This window comes from Sinohyriopsis cumingii, chromosome 12 (assembly GCF_028554795.1).
Source record: "Sinohyriopsis cumingii isolate HCF-2022 chromosome 12, ASM2855479v2, whole genome shotgun sequence".
Classification (NCBI taxonomy): Eukaryota; Metazoa; Mollusca; class Bivalvia; order Unionida; family Unionidae; genus Sinohyriopsis; species Sinohyriopsis cumingii.
In genome coordinates this window covers 82376301-82400878 of record NC_142972.1, presented here as the reverse complement: position 1 = coordinate 82400878, position 24578 = coordinate 82376301, and the positions used below count along the sequence as shown (strand labels likewise).

At 36.3% G+C, this 24578-nt stretch overlaps 1 protein-coding gene across 2 annotated transcripts; it reads right to left on the bottom strand.

Moving 5' to 3' along the window:
• Nucleotides 1-369: 369 nt before the first annotated feature.
• LOC149786837 (uncharacterized) lies at nt 370-22975 on the bottom strand. 2 transcript variants are annotated; one of them, XM_089977363.1, is made up of 4 exons: nt 22260-22975; nt 5332-5680; nt 3480-3569; nt 370-2599 (listed from the first exon to the last, which is right to left on the bottom strand). In XM_089977363.1, the coding sequence occupies exons 1-4, from the start codon at nt 22332-22334 to the stop codon at nt 1737-1739; spliced, it is 1377 nt and encodes a 458-aa protein (XP_089833489.1). In that variant the 5' UTR covers nt 22335-22975; the 3' UTR covers nt 370-1736. The 2 variants fall into 2 exon arrangements, with proteins under 2 accessions (XP_089833489.1, XP_089833488.1); XM_089977362.1 differs by lacking the exon at nt 22260-22975 and adding an exon at nt 13674-14134.
• Between the last annotated feature and the right edge of the window lie 1603 nt (nt 22976-24578).

The window sequence follows — 24578 nt, the reverse complement described above, 5'->3', positions numbered from 1 at the left end:
AATATGAAATTACGACACAAATACCCAAAATGTCCTCCATTTCTTCATTTATGTTAACTACTCTCTCTCTCTCTCTCTCTCTCTCTCTCTCTCTCTCATACAGACCTTTTTTACAAAATACGCACATATGAATGCAGAGGCGTAGCTATGATATTTTGCTCCCGGGGACGAACTATAAAATTGGCGCCCCAGCCCCCTCCCCGTTTAATCACATTTTTGAATATTACCCTTGTTTACTTATTATAATGTAACGTTGTAAGCCTCATTTTGGCGCCCCTGTACCTTGGCGCCCGGGGACATATGTACCCCCCTGCCCCCCCCCCCCCCCCAGCTACGCCTCTGTATGAATGCAAGTTTTCTAATACAGAATCACCCCACACTTGACTTTATTTGAATGAAAATTACGTCGAAGAGTCTAGGATTACTTAGGATAATATAAAGGAACTCACAACATCAAACAAAAGCACTTAAAACTCGGCGATACAAACACACATACAATATACAATAATGTTCATGTTAATTGTATCCGTTGTACTCAGCCAAAGAACTTGAAAAATTGCCTTTATCCTTAAAAAGCAACGTAGAATGACAGTGTATTCAACATTTTATCATGATCAATCCAACAGTAAAGGGCATGGACCAATATCAGTCAACTGTGATGGAGTAGAATGAACAGTGTATCTCTAATGCAATGGATGAGCAGTGTATCTCTGATGCAGTATAATGAGCAGTGAATCTCTGATGCAACAGAATGAGCAGTGTATCTCTGATGCAATTGAATGAGCAGTGTATCTCTGATGCAATAGAATGGACAGTGAATCTCTGATGCAACAGAATGAGCAGTGAATCTCTGATGCAATAGAATGAGCACTGTTAGCCTGACCTAGGTGCTCTGCACACGAAGGTGGATTTTGGGTCAGAGGTGTGTCCAGTTAGGTTTTTGACACCAACTAGTACATGGGGTAAACATGATCTTTAATGTACGTTCTTATGGATACTTTCGTAATTTGTGATCCAGGTTCATCCTTCAATAATAGAACAGGAAGAATATATAAACTAATACTTCTAGTTATTTGAAACTATACATGACAATGAAACTGTGAGATCTTCAAAAACGGAATGGAGTGATTACATTTTCCTGACTAGGTCATTTATCGGAATAGCTATTCCATAAAGTGTCCTTTAAAAAGAAACGTTTCTATATGCTATATGGAAAGAATGCAGTACAACCTGTTCATAAGGACATCCATATTACACCAGTCTCACACAGCCACATTCTCAAGGTTCCTGCAACACATCTTAGAAGAAGTAAACCTGTATTAAGCAGCCATCTGTCTTAAAGAATTAATATTTCGAGATGCAGACAATGTTGCTTGGCACCGTTTTGACGCTACTTTGCAAGCGGATATTAAATTACACTGGGATACTGTGGAAAAGAATTTCACAGCAGCCCGGCCATATAATTGCTTGTTCACAAACTGCATTGGGACGGTAGTTAAATGCAGTTCTTGTATCTAAGGGAATTTGACAAGTGAAACGAATGTTGCTTTTATTTACACGTTGTGTTGATTAAGATCTTGATAACGTGTAGACTCTGCTTGTTTCCTTTTCCTCATTTTCCATCAGTATATGAAATCCTAGTTTTTAGCTGTGTCATTTCGTTATCTCCACTTTTCATACTGTCGAGGCATTTGCCATTTTGCCCTACCAATGCAATATATCGTTTACAGAATCCCTTATGCTGCCTCCTCATCATCTTCCCGAATACTATATCCTTTGGGTGGGTCCTCTTTTATACGCGATGAATCTCCGGTAGTATTCGATGTGTCCTCTTCCTCTGATGCCTCCTCTGCTATGGCGAACTCAGACCTAAAAGAGACTCTGGATGACATCCGTCGCGAGATTTTTCTGCCGTTTTTATCTACAAAGACTAATTCCTCGGGCAACCGCTCAGGGAGATTGTATGTCTCTTTAGATCCTGCAAAAAAGCCGGGATCAGCACCCTGGCAATGGCGAGGTAGTAAAGGTGGTTCAAAGAAAGACTGAAATTTTGATTTGCTTTCTAACTGCACTTTCCTTGGACTAATGTATATCGATGATCCATGTTTTTTAAGTAATTTGTGTTTTGATTCTCTTTCATAGCGTTTGTTCTCTATTTTTGGAATGGAATCAGTTTCTGATTTCAATTTAGTCGGCTTTGAAAATCCATCGTTTCTTTTCACTTCTCCCGAGATAATTTTTTGATTGAGCGCCCGTAAGTTTGAGAAAAAGAACACTGTAGATTTACGCAAGCTTCGCATCCGTTGGTCTTTCTGAACCTCGTCCTTTGGCTTACTTTCATCGACTTGCTTTTTTAGTTCATCCCCTCTGCTCATCGGCCCCTGTCTCAGCTTTTTGGAGAGAATGGGTTTCTGGATTTCTCCCCTAGCAATTCTGTCCTCAATTTCTGGGTAGGAGAGTTTGGGAAGGTACCTCTTCACGATAGCCGTGGCGGTCAGATTGTCCTCGGACGCATGAAGGGTCGGGAAGAAAGCATCGTAACGCTTCTTGTCCATTTCCCTAATTCTATTCTTCCGGCACTCATGGCACATCTGTGGACCTGCATAATAGAGAGTTTTTAATTTAATGCAAAAAGGAGCACAAAATGAACAGTCCCACTTACTGAACAGACGTTACGGGCGAGACTAACCGGAATAATAAGTCTAATCCCCCTCTCTCAATATATATATATTCCCTTGCGACTAAGCACACATCACCAAAAATGATGTCACTCAACTCAATCGGCGTTTTATTTACTCGTGTGTAGCAGACAGACTCGCATGACGACCTAGTGATTAATTATCATGTATCTACAGTCATTCCGGATTCCTATGAAAGAAATCAAGGTATATATAATTAATTATAGAAAATTATAAGTATACACCAGACAGAACGGAAAATTTCCGTTCTGTCTGGTGTATATTTATAATTCTCTCTCTCTCTCTCTCTCTCTCTCTCTCTCTCTCTCTCTATATATATATATATATATATATATATATATATATATATATATATATATATATATATATATATATGCTATCTTTAATATACTGTATATGAATACTTTGCATTATAAATCTTCCCGAAAGTTTAAACATATATTAAAGCTGCTTCAGTAGAAATACATTATGAACATCGAGTGAGCATTTTGTTTGTATATTTAACAACAATAAGTGTAAAACCGATCCATTATGATTCACGTACATATCAATGAAATGCAAAAGAAATTCAAGATGGACGCTAAGCCTATAATGTACTGGTTTAAACTTGCAATATTTACAACGCTGTCAAATACTTTGCACGTGGAAATAGCGCGTTTATTACCGCTCTGAAACCATTTGAACAGTGTTTATGACATTTTATACAGTTCAACCGAAAACTACGGTTTTCTTTTCTGTTGAAAGCATGCGTTATATCAAGCTAACTGTTAAGCTACATACCTATAATTTCACAGCAGTCCTGGCTGATACTCGGCATGGTTCTTCGTATAGACATGTAATCGTCCTCTTCGTCCTCGTAATCATCAGTATCTGTAAGGTTCAAAGAAGACTTTGATAAAAGAATCGAAACCCTACTGACTGAATCATCAGTTTTATCAGTAAAATGGACTGAAGCCCTACAGGCTCAGTCATTAGTTATATCAGGAATATTTCCAGGAAGATGGCATAATCTTTTTTGTTGATGTATATTTGTTCTTTTTAAAATTAGTTTCAACATATTGTAAAAATGATTCGTATGAAATATAGCAGATTATCAGATGTTTCTTTTAGACTAATAAGTTTGTTGTAATTTCGAAAGAGAATCTTCACTGCAATCAGTCATAATGCATAACAATGGAAGTTCAACTGTTGCAGTCCTTCAGTAAGTGTTTACTTGTATCGATTAACCATTTTCGCAGTGAAATCTCCACGTATATATGATGATGTTATTAAACATATATGGACTACTGCAAATAAATGCATTTACTTCATGCTTGACACAATTAATACTTCTATCCTATTCGCACTTGCATCGATATACGTGAGAAAAATCCATGAAAATGCTGGGATAAAACTAATAGCAAAAAGTCATAATATATATATGCAACTCTACTTGTTCCCCAAATGTGAAACATTCGAGAACATTAATTTTACTGGCAATGTTTCAATACACTAACAATACTTCACTCTTGATTGCTTGAACAGTTTTAAATAGACGCTAATGACCACATGACTTTTGCATATATAGTCACTTCACTAATATAATCCTCTATTGTTTTCGGTTTCTATTGGTAAATTTGCATAATTTTCTAATCCGTACTTTTCTTCGTGGTGTGCTCGTAAGACAAAAACTATATTAGGTATATGTTAACAAAATAAAGAAGAATACAGACATAACAATTGAACAATTATCAATAATAAACTGAATAGTATTTCAATCGGAGAAATTTTGTAGACACCTGTTAACTGAGTCTTTATCGCAAACTTGTTTTCTTAATTGTGCAACTGTATATTTCGTATAAAACTTTTAAAATTCTACAATATCCTTTAAGAACAGAACGAATCAGAACTAGCATTACGGGTGTTGTATAAAACTCCTAAATATAGTGAAAGATAGCAACATCATTTTGATAGAGAAAAGGCTTATTTTATTTTATGTGGAAAAAACATGATGGTTCAGTGGAGAGTGAATATTTCATAAAATAAATTATTTAGTACAAATGACTGTCGTTTAGACCACTCTCTGTGAATTCATAAACTTGCTTCACTATGTTTAGCTAGTACCAATTATTGTTGACTGAATCTTGGACACCGTGTGTGTGTGTGTGTGTGTGTGTGTGTCCCAGCCAGTGGCGCTCATCCCACAAGTAACTATAAATGAGAGCAAAACAACCGGAATGCTTTATTAAGTAAGTTTTCATTTACATTGATAAAAATTACACCTTAAATACGCTCGCTTGGCTACCAGCACGAGTTCTATCCCACCGACCACTCCTCTGTCAACTTGTTTATGGTCCCTCCTCCCCGTATTTCTAGATCCGCCACTGGTGTGTAAATATCGTTATCCGAAGCATAATATAAATGTTTTTTTTTTTCTTCAACTTTAATCGTATCTGCTTTTTTGGTTGCTTCCTATTGTCTACCTTAACGCTTACAAACTTTCCACTGTTTTGAAATTCGGATTTCCTAATACGGCTATTTTTGCACATAGAAAATGTTACATAAAAAGAAACTGATTTCAAGACAGTAATTTTTGCCTAAGCTGACATGTACACACACACACACACACACACACACACACACACCTCCTTACCTGTGGCCCTCATTATGGAAGACGGACGTGAAAACAAGGGTTCACTCAACATACTCATTGGAGTGATAGTTTCTCTATTCATTTTATTGATGTACCCACTGGCACTAGTATTGGGCCTCGAAATTTCTTCCGATTTTCGGAACCATTCATACGCGCGTTCAACATTTTCTCGTCTGCTCGTGGCACTGTATGACAGCTTTTCACTTTCTGCAAGCTGGTAGATATCGCTGAGGCTGATAGACGTTGCTTGGTGACCTGTTTTCGGTCTGCTCTGCGCATGCTTATGCAAAAGTTGCCGCTGTTGTGAGATTTCAGACTTTAATCGTGCAGGTGGCGCAGATCTGGATATCTGTCATAAAAACAAAATTCTTAAAACAGTCTATGTTGCCTCCTCGAGGAGGTCATCACTATCATATTATATACTTAGGTGTGTGTGTGTGTGTGTGTGTGTGTGTGTGTGTGATTATGATTTTTAACGTAGCTTTAACAATTTTTCAGTCATATCGCTACGATGTCTGCAGTGTGGCAGTTTATAGTGATGTCCAGTACTGGGGCATCATGCCTCAGACATGTAGCACGATGTCCCACCTAGTCACATTATCCTGACAACAGGCCGACCAGTCCTAACACTAACCTCTTAATGCTGAGCGCCTAGCGAGGCAGCTGTTAGTACCATTTTTGTAAGTTTTTGGTATGACTCGGCCGGGGATCGAACCCACGACCTCGCGCATCCGAGGTGGACGCTCTAACCACTAGGCCACCGGAACGGTCAATATACTTAGGTACAGTTTCGCCAACAGGTATTAAAGTTTACACATTGAAAGTTTGGTTGACCAAAACATATCACTGGCGTCACTAGGGAGGTGCGGGGGTGAGAACCGCACCGGGTTACACCATCAGAGGGGATGATACCAAAATAATATCAAATGTTTGAATTTTTGTGCAGGAAGGGGGTCAGTGGGGGTGACACCATGAGTTACCGCACATAACTGTCTATACAATTTTTGCATTTTTGTGCAGGTAGGAGGTCCATGGGGTGTGTTACTATGAGTTACCGCACTGGATGACACAAACAATAGTGACGCCACTGGACCTATAAGCCTTTTGCTGGTACCCGATTTAATATCGTAGTCGAATTTCATAGGTTGGTGGGCTACTTGAGGGTAGGATTTAATTTATTATATGCCTTGCTTATATAACATTATTGCGTTGATCAGACATCCTATTGGTTCCAGAACAGTTTCTGAAAAAGTTATATTTTCACACTTGCATAAACTATATGAAGTATTTAAATATTCTAACTATTTCATGGCCAAAACAAATTTTAAAATATCTGTTTCTAGAAAACATAAATGTGTGAAAATGCGTCATTCTAAAAAAAAATCCGTATAGCATGTTACACTCAACAGACACTGGAATATATACATAATGTACTGTTTTGTTTTGCTTCTCCCTTAAGGTAATACAAGTATATATATATATAGAGAGAGAGATAACACAGTATAATTTATGTATCATGAATACCACTGCGTAGGTTCCTTTGTATCATCCTACTTTCAGTATCGCTGTCGCACGTCACTGTACGGTGATATGTGCATGATACGGTACTTATCTCCACTTGATCAACTATGCAGAGATCTAATATTTAAAGGGGACGAAAACCCGGACCTGCACAATTTTATTGTAAATAGAAGGATATATAGTAGTTTGTGTATATAATCTATCCCGACTATTTTTTTTCTTTGCATCTACTGTATTTGCACAAACATTTCATAAAAAATATTGTCCTGTATTCCGAGATCAAAAGGAAAAATCCGGCCGCGAATTTGTTAGCTCCCTTCCATACAAGCAGGATGTGACGTCATTTGAGGCGATTAACGTATAAGAGTTGTATTCAATTTGTGCAGCGAAGTGTCAAGTAGAAACAAGATGGTTCAATGCGCAGCTCTAAATTGCGTGAATAATATCAGTGCTGAAACAATCCTTAATTATTTTACTTTTTTTTTTCTCCATCTTTGAAAAGTAAGAAATTATCTTCAACATGAAATAACATTAAAGAATTGTTTACGCTTTTTCATTCAATGTTTCCAACATTAATTTATTATGCACGTTTGATTTTGTATGTAACTGCATCGGATGAATATGCATTTTTTTCTTCCACACTTACGTTCAAGACTGTTTTCCACTCGTTATATAATAAACCCCTCCTTCCCATTCTGCATTCATCTTTTTTTGTGTAATGTCGATAATAGAAAAATAAATCACTTATCATTGAAAGTCTGTGTGTTCATATAAACTCGTTAGATTTCTTATAACTACACACACCGGAACACCACTATACAATTTTTAAATTTTTTTTTTAAACAAATGTTACTGTTAACTTTCTTGATTGATAAATATATTGTAGTAACATTATTCATTAATGTGATAATTACTCTCTAACTCGGACCAGGCTGATTCGGTACAAATCGCTGACTGATTCAGCCCATATATCTGGCTGATTCTCCTAACTTCCAAGCTGATTTGGACCATATGAAATATTATTCAGTCTTGTCCAGAATTTAAATGTGACATTTAAATTTGTTTTTAGAGATGATCTTCCCATTGTATCCCAAGTAGGCTGAGCAGTTCAAATATGCATTTAAAGTAACAAAATCCCGTTAGTACGCGTGATCAAGGCATTGTTGTATATAATAAAATAACGTAATCATGATTATTGTTCATCGGTAATTTAGTAGTGAAATATTTTTTAAACTTCTCGTTCAACTTTAAATAGTTTGTTTTATTGAGAAATAATAAAATTACGAACACTGACAAAAAAGAAGAAATAATCTAAATGATCGGCGTAGTACATGATAACTTTCAGAAACCGTCCAAAATCTGTGCATTAGCCATGATGTTGAATTCCTGAGTAGGCGTCAATGATGGTTTTTATCGAGTTCAAGTATCATTCGTATCATTCGCCAACGGTTAACAAATCTCAGTGAAAAATCAGATTAAATTGTTCAGTTAGAGAGATGATACTATAACCCTTTGGATTACTGACGGCAAGAATTCAGTCGATTTCGGGTTATAGAAGTCCATGCCATAAAGTCGTCTCAGGATGACTTTAGTTATTAGGTTGGAGCCCTTTCATGTATAAAACTGCAGATGTCCCATCATGCTTACACCCGCTCTATTTTTCCAATTAAAATGCATTTAATGATTTGAAGAGCAGAGCAAAAGGGATAGATGCCACTTCTTTTTCCTTAAGTACAGAAGCGGAGTTAATCAAATGGAAAAGTTGAAAAGTTGCAAATTTTATAGATTTAATGAGTTATTTAGTTGAAGAAAATCAACAATAAATAAAGCCTTAACAACCAGAGCGAGTTCTCCATAATTCATGATCAACAATGCCAGTGTGTACAGTGTCTAAAATGACGTCACACCCGACATTTTTACAGGGTGAGGGAAGCGCGTTGTTCTATTCAAGACGGATCGGGAGAGATGATCGGTTTTTCATAAATTTCTTCGTAACGAGTAAGAATAAAAGGTAAACATTTTCAGAAAATGAACCTTATACATATAGCAAATTATATATGAAGTTTGCGCGAATTTCAGTTTTGCATGTTGGTCCCCTTTAGGGGAAGATCTGAATGTGGCATAGCATCATTTGAGCAAATGCATCTGCAAGGTTTCTAATATACTTATGGCTTAAATAACTGTTTTTAATTAGTCTGAAAGTCCGATATATAATGAAGCCAGGTTTGATCAAACTGCTACCTTGACATAGGCATTAAAAAGTGTGACAAAATAGCAACGCCCAAATACTGGAAAACAATTTACTGTTTTCTTCAAGATCATAGAGTTTGTTCCTACATTTAAGCATTTCAGAAGCACGTGTTCTCTGACAAATACACATTTTGGTCCATTTGCAAACGTCCAATATTTCTTCAATTGCAATTTCATGGAATCTTTCCGATAAATGCCATTATGAAAATTGGCCAGTCAAATTTCGACACACCAGTTTTTGACACAATATTGAAAATGCGCGTCTAATGGTTTAGACGCAAAATGTTCAAAATATAGACAAACGGTCTTTTATCCCATACAATATTTTATTACCCACCTCTTTATTAAACTTCACACTAATAAATTATATTAAAAGTGTATTCGTAATGTTTTCTCGAGTGGAAGTTCATTTGTTAGATGTTAACACAGAGCGGTCATCGTACATTACAGTTTAAATGTATTACCAAGATCTGAGTCCAATGAACCGCTGCGAAAATATTTATTGCTACTGGAATAACCAAATAAGGATAGCAATCCTACAAAGGAACCAACGGAAAAAATGGCCAAACAAAAAATTCTTTAACTTTGAGAGTGTAATTAATTCTGACACACAGGCAGTGTTCTCACAAACGAGTCACCCAAACATGATGAATGAGGTAAACCGTCGAAATCAGTGATTTATCACGCCATTTCAAGTAAAGTTCAAATGGATCTAACAAGTAAATTAAAACTTTATTTAGTTCCCGATAAAACACCTGTTCACACATCATAAAAGCCTCTTGAGATCGTCTTGGCATCCAATTCAAATTGATTACAGTTGTAACATGCAATGAGTGGAGTTCTATTTAGTCTCCTTTACCCCAACTTATCAGTTTGGTTACATATCTCTTGTGATCTTTTCGTTACATGGGCTATCATACGCACGTACATGCCTATGTTTTATTTTTACGAACTTTTCATTGCAAACTGAACGTATAAACATGATAAAAGACTTCTAAACTACAAGTCCAAGGCCTTAATGTATAAGCCAATATCAATTTAGTACCGCTCCAGATCGGTGAGTATTCAAGGGAAATAATAATTGGACACAAATCATAGAGGTAATTAGAAGAACGAATCATCTCTAAGTAGAAAACGTTAATAAAGAAGTAATTAAAAGTTTAATAAATAAGTAATCACTTTGATTATTTTCAAATCCATATTGGAAATGTTCTATGTTTTTCACAATTCGTCTGAAACATCAGCAGACTAGGCAAAAAGTATTCACTGTAATGAAATATCCAGTTGCGGAACGAGCACACGTAACGACGTCGCCACTGAACAGTCCTTTTTTCATATTTCTGTTTAATAGTTTTCTTTAAATTTGTTTTTAAGACACACATGGACACACAAAACTATTTATAATTTCTCATGGTAGGTTTGGAAGATATGATACTAAGCAAGAAAATGATTAAGTTCGTGCAATAGTAACAGAAGTGCACTTGATTTAAACAACGTTTGTCGTCGTTAATGATACCGCAGACAACACAAGAAAACAACAACCCAAAACAAAATGGTCATTGATGACTTATATAGTAACATTACTGTACTCTAGAGAGACGCTTCTTATATAACCAGTCCTCCCAAACCCTATGTAACCAGTACTCCCCAACCCTATGTAACCAGTGATCCCAAACCCTATGCTAATTTTATATTTTCTCTTCTCTTGCTTCAGATAATTGAATAGGTCTTGCTTTGGACAATAATTTTAATAAACAGTACATTTTGCACAAACTACTGGTCTCACAAATTCCTCAAATGCGTACTGTTATTCCTTATTGTAAGCTTGAAGGACTTATTCAGTTGTTTGCCAAAAACATCCAACTGCAATAAATTAAAATAAAGTATAAAATTAAACTTGCTAATTTTCGACGATTTCTGTGGTTCAGAGTCTGTCTGATGTTTCTTCAGAGCTAACATTTTGTTTTAAATGCCAGCATATGTCAGAAATGCTCCCATTTAAATTTATTATTACTTCCTTATAACGATAGTCGATACACTGAACAAACCCTTTATTATCGCTACTCTCTAAGTAGATTGCATTAGCGTGCTTTTGTTGTTTAGTGTGGTACTATATGCCCCCTCCCCCTCCCCCAAGTTTTAAGCATTTGCTTTATCACACTTACCATGCAGAGAAGTGTTTATGTCTGTGGCATAGATTAGTCCCGTGTTTATGTCTGTGGCATAGATTAGGCAATTTACATCGCTGTACTTCGATATATGTCATTGTTCTGCACCTTGGAGAACATTATACCTTGAACAGGTGTGGGGTGGAAGATATATCTGTGTTTGCTGTTGCGTGATAGCTAAGTCAGTATCTGAGTTATAACATCCTTTGATATAGCGATTGTCCGAGGATCTCTGTATGACGTCACAATTAAGCGTATGCGGAGCTCTGTTTGGCAGAACCCATGCTCTGTATGTACCAAAGTTAAATGTATCAAAGATCATCAAGACTTGTCTATATTCTATAAAGTCAAATCAAGATAGATAAAATTTGTCCTGTTTGTTTGTTTGGTCTTTGTCCTGTATATTTTTTTGTGTAGTGATATTTTCTGAGTCCCTTTTAGCATTTAATTCCAAACCATGTTGTTGTTGTTGTTGCTGCTGCTATTATTTATTACAAAGTATTCTGAAGCAGTGTCGTTAAATAATGTTGATAGTGATAACATTCAAATATCTATATTATATACAATTATGTAGATCCAGAGTTTACTTTATATCTTTTCTAGTTTACTATTATCAACATTTGTAATAAAAATGTAATTTTTATTTTCTTGCCATTTCGATTTTTGTGATAATGCATTGTTGTGAACAGGTAAAATTTGTTTAGTTTTGTGATAGGAACTAAACCGAATAATTAACAAAGAGTGAACAACTGCAAAAAGCCGGTCAAGTACATGTATACAGAAACTATTCTATTTTAGAGAATTGCTAGAAGCAAGTGAATAGTCAATAATATTCCATTTAATAGAATAAGATTGTTATTTTTACATATTAATATCAGTATTTTCAAAGTGGCATTAATTTTCTGATCTAGTGTTACTCGTTTCTTAAATAATATATACTCGTCGAGAGTTTTCTCGCTATCATTAAAAAAATTAACTTAATCGACACCAACATCGACGTGTTTGAGAAGGAATTTTTGTCAAATTTGTATTCTGGAATTAAACTTTCCCGTTACAAAATATGTATATTCGAAGTTCACATGATAGCAATTTAGTATCTAAACGTATCGATTTCATATTTAGTATAAAACCCACAGGTGCACGACGCATCTTGATGTTGAATAAAAGCAATAATCTGAAGGAAAAAATCATATCGAGTGACAAAATTACCTCAGATCACCCAATGACCTGTTCTGACATAGGACCCTGTCACTAGGTATGATTTTTTCTTCAGATTAGTGGGGTTTTTTTAACATCAAGCTCGCGTCCAGCGCATGCGGTAAAACCTCAGGTCTGATTGAGGAACATGCACAACTCCAAAATAAACTTCATCGTCAGCTTCAGAACCAGTTTTATCGACTTTAAGCCAAAGTATGGAGTGAGAATGAATGATAATTACAGAAGCAGGGATATCGTTCTTTTGACAACATCGCAGTAAGTTGTCAAATATCTAATAAGCTTATTATCTTTCTGACAACAAGAGCAGGAAACCCCCACGTGACCATATCCATTAACGTCACAGCGAAGATCGCTATTTAGAGTGTCGACTGGAAGAACCGTTTCAAATTATGGAAGGGCTATGTTTATTTATTTTTTTAGTCTATGACTTGCGACTCAAACATAGCCGTTTTGCTTGAAATAAGTTATGTTTTTGCCGAATTTGGTTGTCTTGGAGGATAGGAACTTCTGGATTCCTTTAAAGAAACATTTATCCAGACTAGATATGAATTAGAAGTTCAATATAGATTATGTATATTTACAGACTGATTGGCAGATAGATTAGTTCAAGCGTGAACTCTCCACGTGAAGCCAGATAGATTATGCTATTTCAATCACGTGTTTATTCTGTTAAATGACTCCTTTAACAATGTTTTTTTTCCCTCAGTGTAAGTAAACTTTAAAATGTCTTTTCTGTTGACCTTTTCTGTACAAGAAAGTGCTCTCCAAAGGGTTTTCATGTGCCCTATTTAAATTAATTTCCATATGCCCTATTTAAAAAAAAAAAATTGCCCTATTGAAATGAATTTCCATTACCATATTGAAATTTGATTAAAGTAAAGAAAAACAACACGTTTTCACTGATTGTCTAGCACATGTGTCAATGCACAAACACAAGACAATATTTAGAGAGTTGGAAAACAGTACGGAATGTTCCACAGTTTGAATTTCTCATCTAAATTAAAGATTCTAATTACGTGGCTTTTCCTATTTTAATTGTTCAAAAAGTCACGAAACGTTTGATATAAGAATACATTCAACATATCCAAATACGCTAAATAATTAATGCAGCCATTCCCATGCAAATATTGATAAAAATATGGAAGACTTTGTTTCGGAATCACTCTTTAAATATGTCGTCCTTACCTTTAAGCATGCAGGACAAACATATTCCTTTATGAATATAACTTTCCGTTCATTAGCAAACGTCACCGATTTTTTCATAAGCATTTTCATCGAGTCGTTTCAGTAAATACCACTACGTAAATAGTCAGCAACATCTGTATTCAAAACAATAACGTTGGTCACAGTATGGTGTTACCAGTAGTTCTGGTTTGGAGCATGTTATTCGTTATCTGGGTATATAACTATTAATTATTGGACACTTAAATCCGTCTTGAAATAATATATAATTGTGTGCCATCTTACGTTTTACCTCTGAAGTGAAAGTTCACCATCATTAGTCTTTCACACAATTTATTCATGATGATTTTCTCGGGTTTCAGTTACGTTATCGGATGTTTACGCTCAGCGGTCATTGTGTAATCCACATTTTTTCGTCGCTAACGAATCACACTACAATAACTAGTCTGTCATTTTTTTGTGTTGCTGAATAAATAAAGTGCAAGAAATGAACAAAACCCTCACTTCCTGAGTAATACGTCATTCATCTATGAACTCGTCTCCAGCGTCGATAATTAAGAGATAAACGTGTCAAAGAAAGATATAAAAAAAAAATGAATATTAGGTCTGCGGCTTAGAATCTGTGATTTATCACATCTCCTCTAGTCAAACTGAAGTGGCTCTAACAAACAAATTCAAACCTTTTATTCTCGTTGAAGTTTATGTCCACACTTTAAGAGAACCTCTTGAAAGTGTCTTATAGAACTTTAGAGGTAACTAGCAGCTGGTTGAAATTGAATACAGTTTAAATAGGAGCAGTAACTCGTGTTATATTTACTTGCCTCTTGTATAATATTTACCAGTTCCAATACACAGTTGATGATGTTGCCACATTACAAACTACTGTATAATGCTACCTATACTTTGCCATATTAATGTTTCAGAACTTTTAATGAGTTTCAGATCACACGAATCTAAGAATACCTTCTTAAGAAGAGGTCGAAAGCATTAACGCCAAAGCAAATAGCAATTTAAGACCCGTTCAAGACTGGTGAATGTAGTACCGAGGTAATAATAAAAAAGGCGCCCAGATGGAATTGGATAAACTAACTGCGATGTCTCAAGTAAAATACTGTAATCAAGGAGTGTTCACTTTGAATGTTTCGAAATCGTTTATATATTTCCTTACTATTCAGTTTGTATAAACGTGTATCTTCAGATATGATAAAACCAACATACGACCAGGCATTGAGCATAAGAACGTCGTTTGTAGTTTTTGTTTTAAAGCGCACATTGTTTTAAATATGCCTCATTCTTCGTCATCAGTTCCAGAAACAAAGGCATTATCTTGTGAATAATTTATCAATGGAAATAAAAGATACCCACAAGCAATGCATCAGTGAAGAAGCAGTATATGTACATCTGAAACTGCATGGATATTTCTGAAACATTCCATTCTTATAATATTCTCAGCTTATTTTCTCTTAATATTATCCAATGAACGACTACAGAATTATACGTTTTTTGTGCCCTGGAAAAATAACTCGACCGGTTTATGTTGTACAAGAGACACAATTTAATGATGATACAATTTCTAAGGAATCTTTGTGTGCTTTAAACAAAAATATTATTCAGGTGAGGTGCGCACACATTTAACAAATACATTCCAGTAACAGTATTGAGGGTGCGCAGAGGCAGAAAAATCCCTTTGATAATCGGTACGTATCTACGTTAAATTGATACACGCCATTTTCTGAGACGGAGCTATAACACTATTTTTAATGGAAATATAACACAGGCACGCTCCTTAAATTCCAATCACTTTGACATTCACATAATAGATCGTTAAATAAAATGTTCATTGATCATAGCTGACTAATCAAGCAACATTTTAAAATAATTTTCCCCGTATTCTATCTCCGGAAATATCAAATAAAGTTGTATGAAAAAAACAAAAACAAACATTATACCGACTATGGACAATGAACGTTTTTCGCATACCTTAACCTTTTGAACATGAGAGGAAATTACCTGTTCAATAAGATTTGTTTGCAGTGAAATATCCTTTCTCCCGTGTTAATTAGTTCAGGCTTGGTAAAACCGTACTCTTTAATATACAAATGTGAACAAATATTGGAGAAGAAAAACCTGGGTCCTATAATTGTTGACACATCAGTCTTTCCAAACAAGAGTCGATTGTATTCAGGTACTGAGGCACGAAGCGCTTTGAAATTTGTTTTAATTTTCCTTTTCCAGTGCTGTTTTAGCGAACAATGCGTTACAGTTTGCAGTTCCAATATTGAATCATGAAAAGCTATGGCCATTTAGATATGGCAGATAGATTAAAGGTCAAATATGGAGATTCCATTTATTTTATTTTAAGTAAAATTATATTGCAAGGTTAAGGACTATTGCTGATAAATTCAACCTCTGATTGGTTTAAAACTCTTGTGGGTTTTTTTTTCTTTTTTTCTTGGGGGTGAGGAGTATTTTTATAAAGGTATAAAGGTTTAAAAGCATGTTACCACGGTAATAGCTATATGATGCCGAATAAAAATGAGCCAAGTGCCTTCCCTAGGACAGACTTAGTCAGCCAACCCATGCTGGTCTGGGCGGGTATCAAACCCGGGATCCTATGGATTACCAGTCCTACGCTCAACCTACTGTATTACTGTACTATCGCGGTTTACTTCTAAATATGTATTTACAATTAGCAAGAGGAAAAAGCCCATCTATTTTAGTGGAATCTCATCCAGATGAGAAGAATTCCATGCAGATTAGGGGAATCCCATGCAAATGAGGGGAATCCCATGCAGATAAGTGGAATCCCATCCAAATGAGGGGAATCCCATACAGATGAGTGCAATCACATCCACAGGAGCAACAAGCGGAAGCGGAAGCCTACTTGGATCTCTTTTCTCACGAACAATAATCTGTACTTAGATAATGTGTCTGACTTGAGTAACGATTGCTGAAGATTGAAAACATTGACTATACGTACAATATTGCAATAATATCAAAGAGTATTTGATAGGAATTAGTATAGCAAAAACATATACTGAAAGACAAAATATGAAAATGTAAGTGTCGAGGGGGTGGTGGTAGGGTAAGGGTAGGGAAAGGAGTATTAACTTCAGCTCAGGTGGTGTATATGTAGTAACTACATACATACCAGAGATATACCAGTTTAGTGTGAATATATATATATATATATATATATATATTTTGAAAATGATATTATAGACTATCTCAAAATATTCGCGTTGATTTCGAACGATAGCAAGGGATTATCCATTAGTATATTTTGGGACAACGTTCCTGTTATTGGGTTTCTGGCAGTAAGATATTTTGTACTAAGAGAAACTGCTTTGAAGAATCTTTTTTCATTTTTGCCTGGACATATCCAGATCTCCAGCCATGGGCACCCGTACATGGGGGGGGGGGCACTTATCATTCCTCCTGGGTTTCATCTCTAAATATAATTTGGCTTACATACATAACACTTACAAGCAGACCACTACACGTTTGCCCAATTCACCCCCCCCCCCCCCACAAAAATCTGCCTCCAGCTATGATAAATTACCAGGCATATGAGACCCCCTGCCCCTACCAACACTAATCTAAAAATGAAAGGATTGTATATATGTTTGCTCCTCCTCCCCAATTCTATACTGTATTTTTTTTCTTCAAAATCAAACGGGAATTTTAGTTTTAAAAAAAGGACCATGTTATTGCGGTCTGTGTTTCCTCTGTTCTTTTTGGATCGGGACGTACTTGTTTAGGTTCACGTTGCCAGGATTCCATTCATTCCGTCCCTTTGCGTAAATTGTATTTCAAAATATGCTTGTTCCCCCTCTTCAGGCATTTCACCATATCGTTGGTTTTCCCACCTGTTTGGAAGTCTTGAAGGGATCCTTGTCATAGATCAATATATTGTCTTTTTCATGTATGCAGTGTGCAAACAGTGCATGTGTTCCTTTGATATGTGTTTTGTCAGTACCGACTTTCCTTCGATCAAATCAGTTATATAAGCTGTTTATTTACCAATATATCAACATATATATCGCGGTTTCTGGATCACAGCATGAACGCCTGTTGTTAAAAGACAAGTGTTTTTATAAAAAGATCTTCCATTAATAAGCTGAAACCTAGCCGAAATATTTTGTGCATTCTCTGTGCTAATATCTCCCCTTGATAGTAATATAAGGGGACCTTTCTAGACCCCTATTAAAATGTCATTTTAAAGAGTGTGCCGAATGGAGATCGCCCATAACTTTTCATGAATAACGCGGTTATTTAAAATGTCACTACTCATAAACGCGTGACTCAAACCTGAACGAAATCCCGCCATGTATATCAAGGATATAACTACACAAGCATGGAAAACGTTAGATACACTAAACTTGATGGAAATTATCCGGAACATCTTTATTTTTTCTTTCTTCTTTCTTGTTTATAAAACCGCTTTCGGAATACAGGAACATTATCTGGGATGAATGCACCCAGCAAGAAAACTATCAAACGAAAGAGAAAAAAAAAAGTTGAGAAAGGTAGAGTCGTGTATGGTGCAACAACATCTGCATTATATGCAAGAAGTTTGGAGTAGACAAAGTGGGAAAGACGCTCAGAAAGACATTACAAATACAGAATGATAACACTTTGGAGAAAAAAATGCACCGTGGAGTGGCTCCTGAATACGTGGTTCGACCAAGTGTCAAGGGGCTAGTAACAAACAACTTCGTGAAAGAACTAACCTTCGTATTCTTTCACTAGAACAAATAGATACCAAATATTAATTTGTACCAAAGTATGTTACTGAGTGGAATCTTCCCACGACTTTCGAATCCAGAATTTTTCTCTCCTGACCAATGACTGAAACCAATCAGCTATCAGCATTCACATCGCGTAAAACAAACAAAATATTCAGTGTTGACGTGGCCGTGCATATCGCATACAGTCTATACATCTCGCACTTGTTTTCTCTTCTGCTCAGTACAAAATAAATCACACCGTTACTATGCAACGCACGTGCTCATTTTGATAGTATGTGTTAGTCGTTTCTTTGCAGGAACGTTAACGTGAGATACAGCCATTATTTCTGCTTGTTAATTCGTACCTATGGACTTTCTTCATTTAGTTGTCTTCTTTTTGGAATTAACTCGTTTAGTTTTAGTTTTACATTGTACAGTCTGGCGTCACGTTCTGCTAGCTTCTAAAAACCTTAATTCAAAGATAGTTTCATGAAAGAAACAAAAGTTGTGCGCAAAAATGTAAAGATAAAAATTCCGTTCAAATGGATTCCTTTGAAAATGCACACCTGCTCCAAACGACCTAAACCCTGCATGCTTTATCTTGAACCCTCTAAAGAGATGGATTTACGTATATATCACATGGATTATAGTGTTTAACAGTCGGGGAACTGTCGATGATAAGCACTTCAGTGAATATGAAATGAAAATATCACATAAAACACAAAGAGTTGTCATTTGTCTGGTCAAATTCATCCTTAAAATGGATATTTGAATATGTTTAAACGCAATTTTTTTTCGGAACAATGAGTGTAAAAAAAAAACTTTGTATGACCACGACGCGAACTGTAGATATTAGCAAAGAGAGAGAGAGAGAGAGAGAGAGAGTAATTAATGCTATATATTTTTTAATAAATGTTCTTTTGTTGTCGTTCTTGTGGGGTTTAACGCGATTTTTCAGCACACGATAGACTATGCATGGCGGCCAGTATTAATGGTGGATAAAGAACCCGGGAAAACCCCGGGAAGAACTGCCGACCCACGAGAAGCTACTGGCAAGCTTTCTCGCATACCCACATTGGCCGAATCCGAGACTCGAACCCACGCAGACAGATGTGAGATGGCAGTGAACCGTAACGGAGAGCGCTTTAGACCACTCGGCCACTCGGGGCCCTTAAAAGTGTTCCGAGTAAGGGGTTGAGTATATTTAATTGATTGTAAAAACTGTAAACGAAAATGTACTAACATAATGTATCAATGTATCACTATTAATTCATTCTTGACCCCAACCTATAGGTTGAATCATGGGACAGAAAGTGTGCCCTGTGTTGTGATATTATACTCAAAATATTAAGCAAAGTGGAACATGTTTTGGAAAAATAAGTGATGAAAAAAATACGTTGACCAAAATATGTCCTCATTATAATTCTTGACGCTATGACCCCCCCCCCCCCACGCCCCCCAAGAATGGAACACCGAGGTAACAGTGTTACTGTTAACTCGGGCGTATGTGATTATGTTTTATTCCAAAATGAAATGAATCAAGTAAAGGGTTGCTGAGTTAAAGTAGATATAAAACTTTCAGCAAAAACTAAAAGGTATCACCAGTATAATTATTGACCCTATTACCCCACCCAGGGGCGAAATCATGGCATAAAGGTTCTATTGGGATAAGATGTATGTATGATGATGTTATATTCACCTCTTTAGTTGATTTGGATGTGGTGATGGAAATATAAGTGATGAAAAAAGTAGCCAGAATGAGTCCCCATTTTAATTCTTGACTACATAAATCCACCCTAGGGCAGAACCCTGGAGCAAGAGTGGCACTGAGAAAAGGGAAGTTTGTGATGATATTATGTTCTATTACTAAGAGAACTGTTCAATACGAAGTGAACTATTTAATACGAAGTGAACTGTTTAATACGAAGTGAACTGTTTAATACGAAGTGATCTGTTTAATACGAAGTGATCTGTTTAATCCTAAATGAACTGTATAATACGAAGTGAACTGTATAAGCGGCTACTGAGTTAATGTACTAATATAAACTTTAACTAACCTTTCCACATACATACTCCCCCCCCCCCCCCCCCAGCACACACAGATATTCCGAACGTCTCCATCATGGTGCCTCGGGGCATGCAGATTAACACAGATGTTGTCACATTTCGTGAAGATATTCATTCCAATCAGCAGAAAATGCGTGATACAATCCTTACAATTTCAGAAGTGTGTGTGTGTGTGTGTGTGCGTGTGTGTGTGTGTGCGCGCGTAGTTATTCTCTTAAAACATAAAGTTAGAAACTCAGTAAAATAAAATAAAGTTATGCAGCATCTGAGTATCTTATTTGCCCTAGTCATTTAAATATTTAAATATTGTTCATTACGCATCCTATATATAGGCCACCGTATAATGAAGGACGATATATAGGCCACCGTATAGTGAAGGACGATTTACTGTGACCAAGAAACGAATCAATACCTATTACAAACATGAAGAGAGAAGCTGGCTATTGATCCTTATCCATTGTATCAGTTTAGATCCGATATACTCCGTATATTATCGATTGACGATCTTTCAATGGAGTCATTTTTATTTCTCTTTTTCTTTAGGAGAGTACAATTTCATTTGTAGTACTATGATTTCCACTATTCTAAATATGCAGGTGTACAAGTTATCGTTTTCATATCACGCGTGAGACATGAATATATTTTGAAACAGACAATTACGTATGTACCCTGAAATAGCAAATATCAGTCGTCTGTACCTGTTGTTACGTTATCATTGCATCAGACATTGCTTGTCCACAGTACATTGCCCCGTTCTGTGCGTATGTGTGTGTGTGTGTGTGTGCGTGTGTGTGTGTGCAATACAATAAAAGAGATTAGAGGTTATGCATATATCTTTTTTGTTCCTTATATGCTTTCTTTGGGTAACAGTACCCACTAATTTTAAACTACATTTTTTTTCGGGGATGGGGTATAATTGAGATTGAAAACAGTACGGTAAAAAAAACCTCTCCATATGTTATGTTGCGGTTCTACCTGTCAATAGGCAAATATATGTTTCAAGGTAAAAAGGTATATATTGGAAAAAAAATATTTCATACTTGTTGTTGTTGTTGTAGGGTTTAACGCCATTTTTCAGCACAAGATAGGCTATACATGGCGGCCAGTATAATTGGTGGAGGAAGAACCCTGGAAAACCCACCGACTCACAAAAAGCTACTGGCAGCCTTTCTCACGTACCAATGTTAGACGAGGTTGAGACTCGAACTCACGCAGACAGGGGTGAGATGGCAGTGATCAGTAACGGCGGGCGCTTTAGACCACTCGGCCACTCGGGGCCCCTGTTATGTACTGTAATTATTGAACTGCTTGACCATGCAAAGTAAAGACAGAGCTTGTAGTAACTTGTGCTGACCTAGGGAGTAGGGTCTGAACATGATCAACAGTTAATCAGGTTAACTAACAGTTTAAGAGTTTATCAAATTAAACATTTCAATAGCTAATCAGGTCTGAGCTCAACATTGTTTCACGATGACAGATACTGTCTCGTGAGGTTTTCACTCTGGAAAGTCCACACCATAATAAGAAATAAAGGAAACATTAAGTTAGGTCATTATCATAACGACCACGTAGTTCATGAACACATCATCAAATAAAGCACGATTTTGTGACTGACAGACAAACGACCAGACGAACAGACAGCCAATGTAAGCTTTTCGCAATCCTTGTCATATTTATGCTGAGGAAGAAAAACAGTCCTGTCAAACCCATTTCAACTGATGCACTCCTCCTAATAAGTGAGAAATACTAGATTTATAAAGCATGAACGATCGCATGTGTCTGAAATACTTACATTCCTGCGTGTCAGTTTTGGCGTCGTGGCGGCTTCGGCCTGGTTCACTACCACCCGAGTTGCCGGAATCTTCATTGGGAACAATGCGAAAACAATTACCAGAGCAGGTGAAATCCACTTCAATATTAAAATTATGTGCGGAATGATTTTATTATTAAATTTCTATCTGTTCTGATAGGTTTGTCCTCTTTTGTCGTTTGCTGAGATCTTTGGTTGAACCGTATATCTATATTGTCCCACACTGACAGCCGTTATGTGGTATACTGAGATCTTTGGTTGAACTTAATATATGTATATATTTATATTCTCTTCTCCACCCTATAAGCAGTTTCTGATATGAAATCCATTTATATCGAACGTTTCCAACGAATACGTAGCACATTATCCTTTGTCGAAATCTCGGGCCAAATAGAGTTTACATCGGTGAAAATTAATACGTTCCTATGCCCGAGTCGCAGAGAAAATATTTTCATAACTAGCTGGCACTCTTTTAGTTTGTCAATTAATAATGAACACTACGCCTTAAACAAACATAAATATAAGTCGATGACGATGTCAACCTTGTGGGTATTATGTTAACTGTACTCTATAGTATGTTTTCCTATTTGTTGTTCTAAGCAATCGACTTGGGATTAATTCTTATCCGACTTCGTATCTTGTCTAAAGCCGAAACCCTATAACATAACCAATTCAAACAAGTCCATTGCGGGTGTTTATTGTTCCAGATACCATCCAAATGGCTGTGTATTTTGTTGCATTTGTAAGGAGTGGCAATTTAAACTTTGAGCGCTTTGATGGCAAGGGCTGATTAATTGAACTGTTACTTTGACCCGCAACAAAACACCACGCGTCCTTTTGTCCAATGTAATAGACATGAACAAAGAGGAACTAAGATTACATGAGTACGTAACGTGTAATAGAAGTCACGTTGAACCTGATTGTAAGCCGGGTAACATTGCATCGCCTGATAAAAGTACTCGTATCCAGTTATCGGGTTTTTAGTACATTTTACTGAGTTTTATACATGTATTACTTGCCAACAGAGACAGTATTTTGCAGAAGTCAAATCTATGATTAAAAACCGTTGTGAAGAAAATTCTTTTCAAAACATACATTGATAGGACAGGAACATAATGGTTATGGAGGATATCGACGAGAGTAAATCGGAATTCTTATTAAAATAAATTATTGTGATCATAAAAATTATGAATAGACCAGAAGAGCTTGAAGGGTGGTTTTTGTCCGTCCATTCGTTTGCACATGTTTGTTGTCGCTACGTCACCTAAACTACTTGGAGCATTTCAATTAAACCTTGCATAAACATTCACCCCATTGACTTGTTGGTCCTAATGAAAATGGATCCGTTCGAACATCCCATCTTGAACTTTTTTTATATCGATGCTATTTCTGAATGGATGGTTATATCAACATTAGGTTTTTACTTAAAGGCTTATTCTGGTGTCTTCTTGGTCCTAAATGAAACGTGTCAATCTTGAATTAAAAATGGCCTCCACAGCAGCCAAATTGAAAATCTTGTTAACACTGATGTTTTGTTTGTCCTAAATGAAAAAGGTGCGGATCTGATATCTACTATGGCTACCACAGTGATCAGCTTGAAAATATTTGCATCGCTACTTCTCCTGAACGACGGGGTTTTCACAAAAAGGACGTCTTATAAATATTTATTTTTTATCCTAAATTAAAACGGTGCCGACGCACAATATATGGCCATATTGAAAATCTTGTTTTCGCTACTCTTCATAAGTCGAAGGTCGTTTTGACCAGGGTTTTCACGAGAAGGGTTTTTATGATGTCAGGTTTATCATAGATGAAAATGACCAATATGGACCTTACAATTATTATGTCTACTACGGTAAATGGATAGAAAGTCACAGGACAAAAAGTCAGGGACAAAAAGTCATAAAACACATAGGATGAAACATTAGAACAAAAAGTCACAAAGATACATAGGAAAAAAAGTAACAGGACAAAAAGTCACAGTTCAAACCTGTATTGTTATGATGAACACGTAGGACAAAATGTCGCAATTCGTATTTTTATGTTCTTTTTTTTGTGGGCAACTCATAGTCCGTCCCAGCGTAAATAGCTGGTTATAACTTAGAGACGCCGTCTCCAAACGTTATGTCGATGAGTTGAACCTCATGTCTATGTTCTTCAACTTCCTTCCCTATGTCTTCATCACTTCCTTCATTTGTTGTTGTTTTGTATTGCTTGTTTCTTTTTGTAGTCGCCACTGTTGCATTTGATTCCCTAACGTCGTTATGGCCTTGAGTCGAATTTCTTCCTGTTGTTTCTCTG

What these genes read in the sequence shown, in the direction of transcription:
- LOC149786837 (XM_089977362.1), bottom strand. Translation starts at nt 13,763, where the DNA reads ATGAAAATGCTTATGAAAAAATCGGTGACGTTTGCTAATGAACGGAAA. An exon ending in TTTGTCCTGCATGCTTAAAG is followed by an intron (nt 5,681 to 13,673) that starts GTAAGGACGACA and finishes TTTTTATGACAG; the next exon opens with ATATCCAGATCTGCGCCACC. An exon ending in GGACTGCTGTGAAATTATAG is followed by an intron (nt 2,600 to 3,479) that starts GTATGTAGCTTA and finishes TCTATTATGCAG; the next exon opens with GTCCACAGATGTGCCATGAG.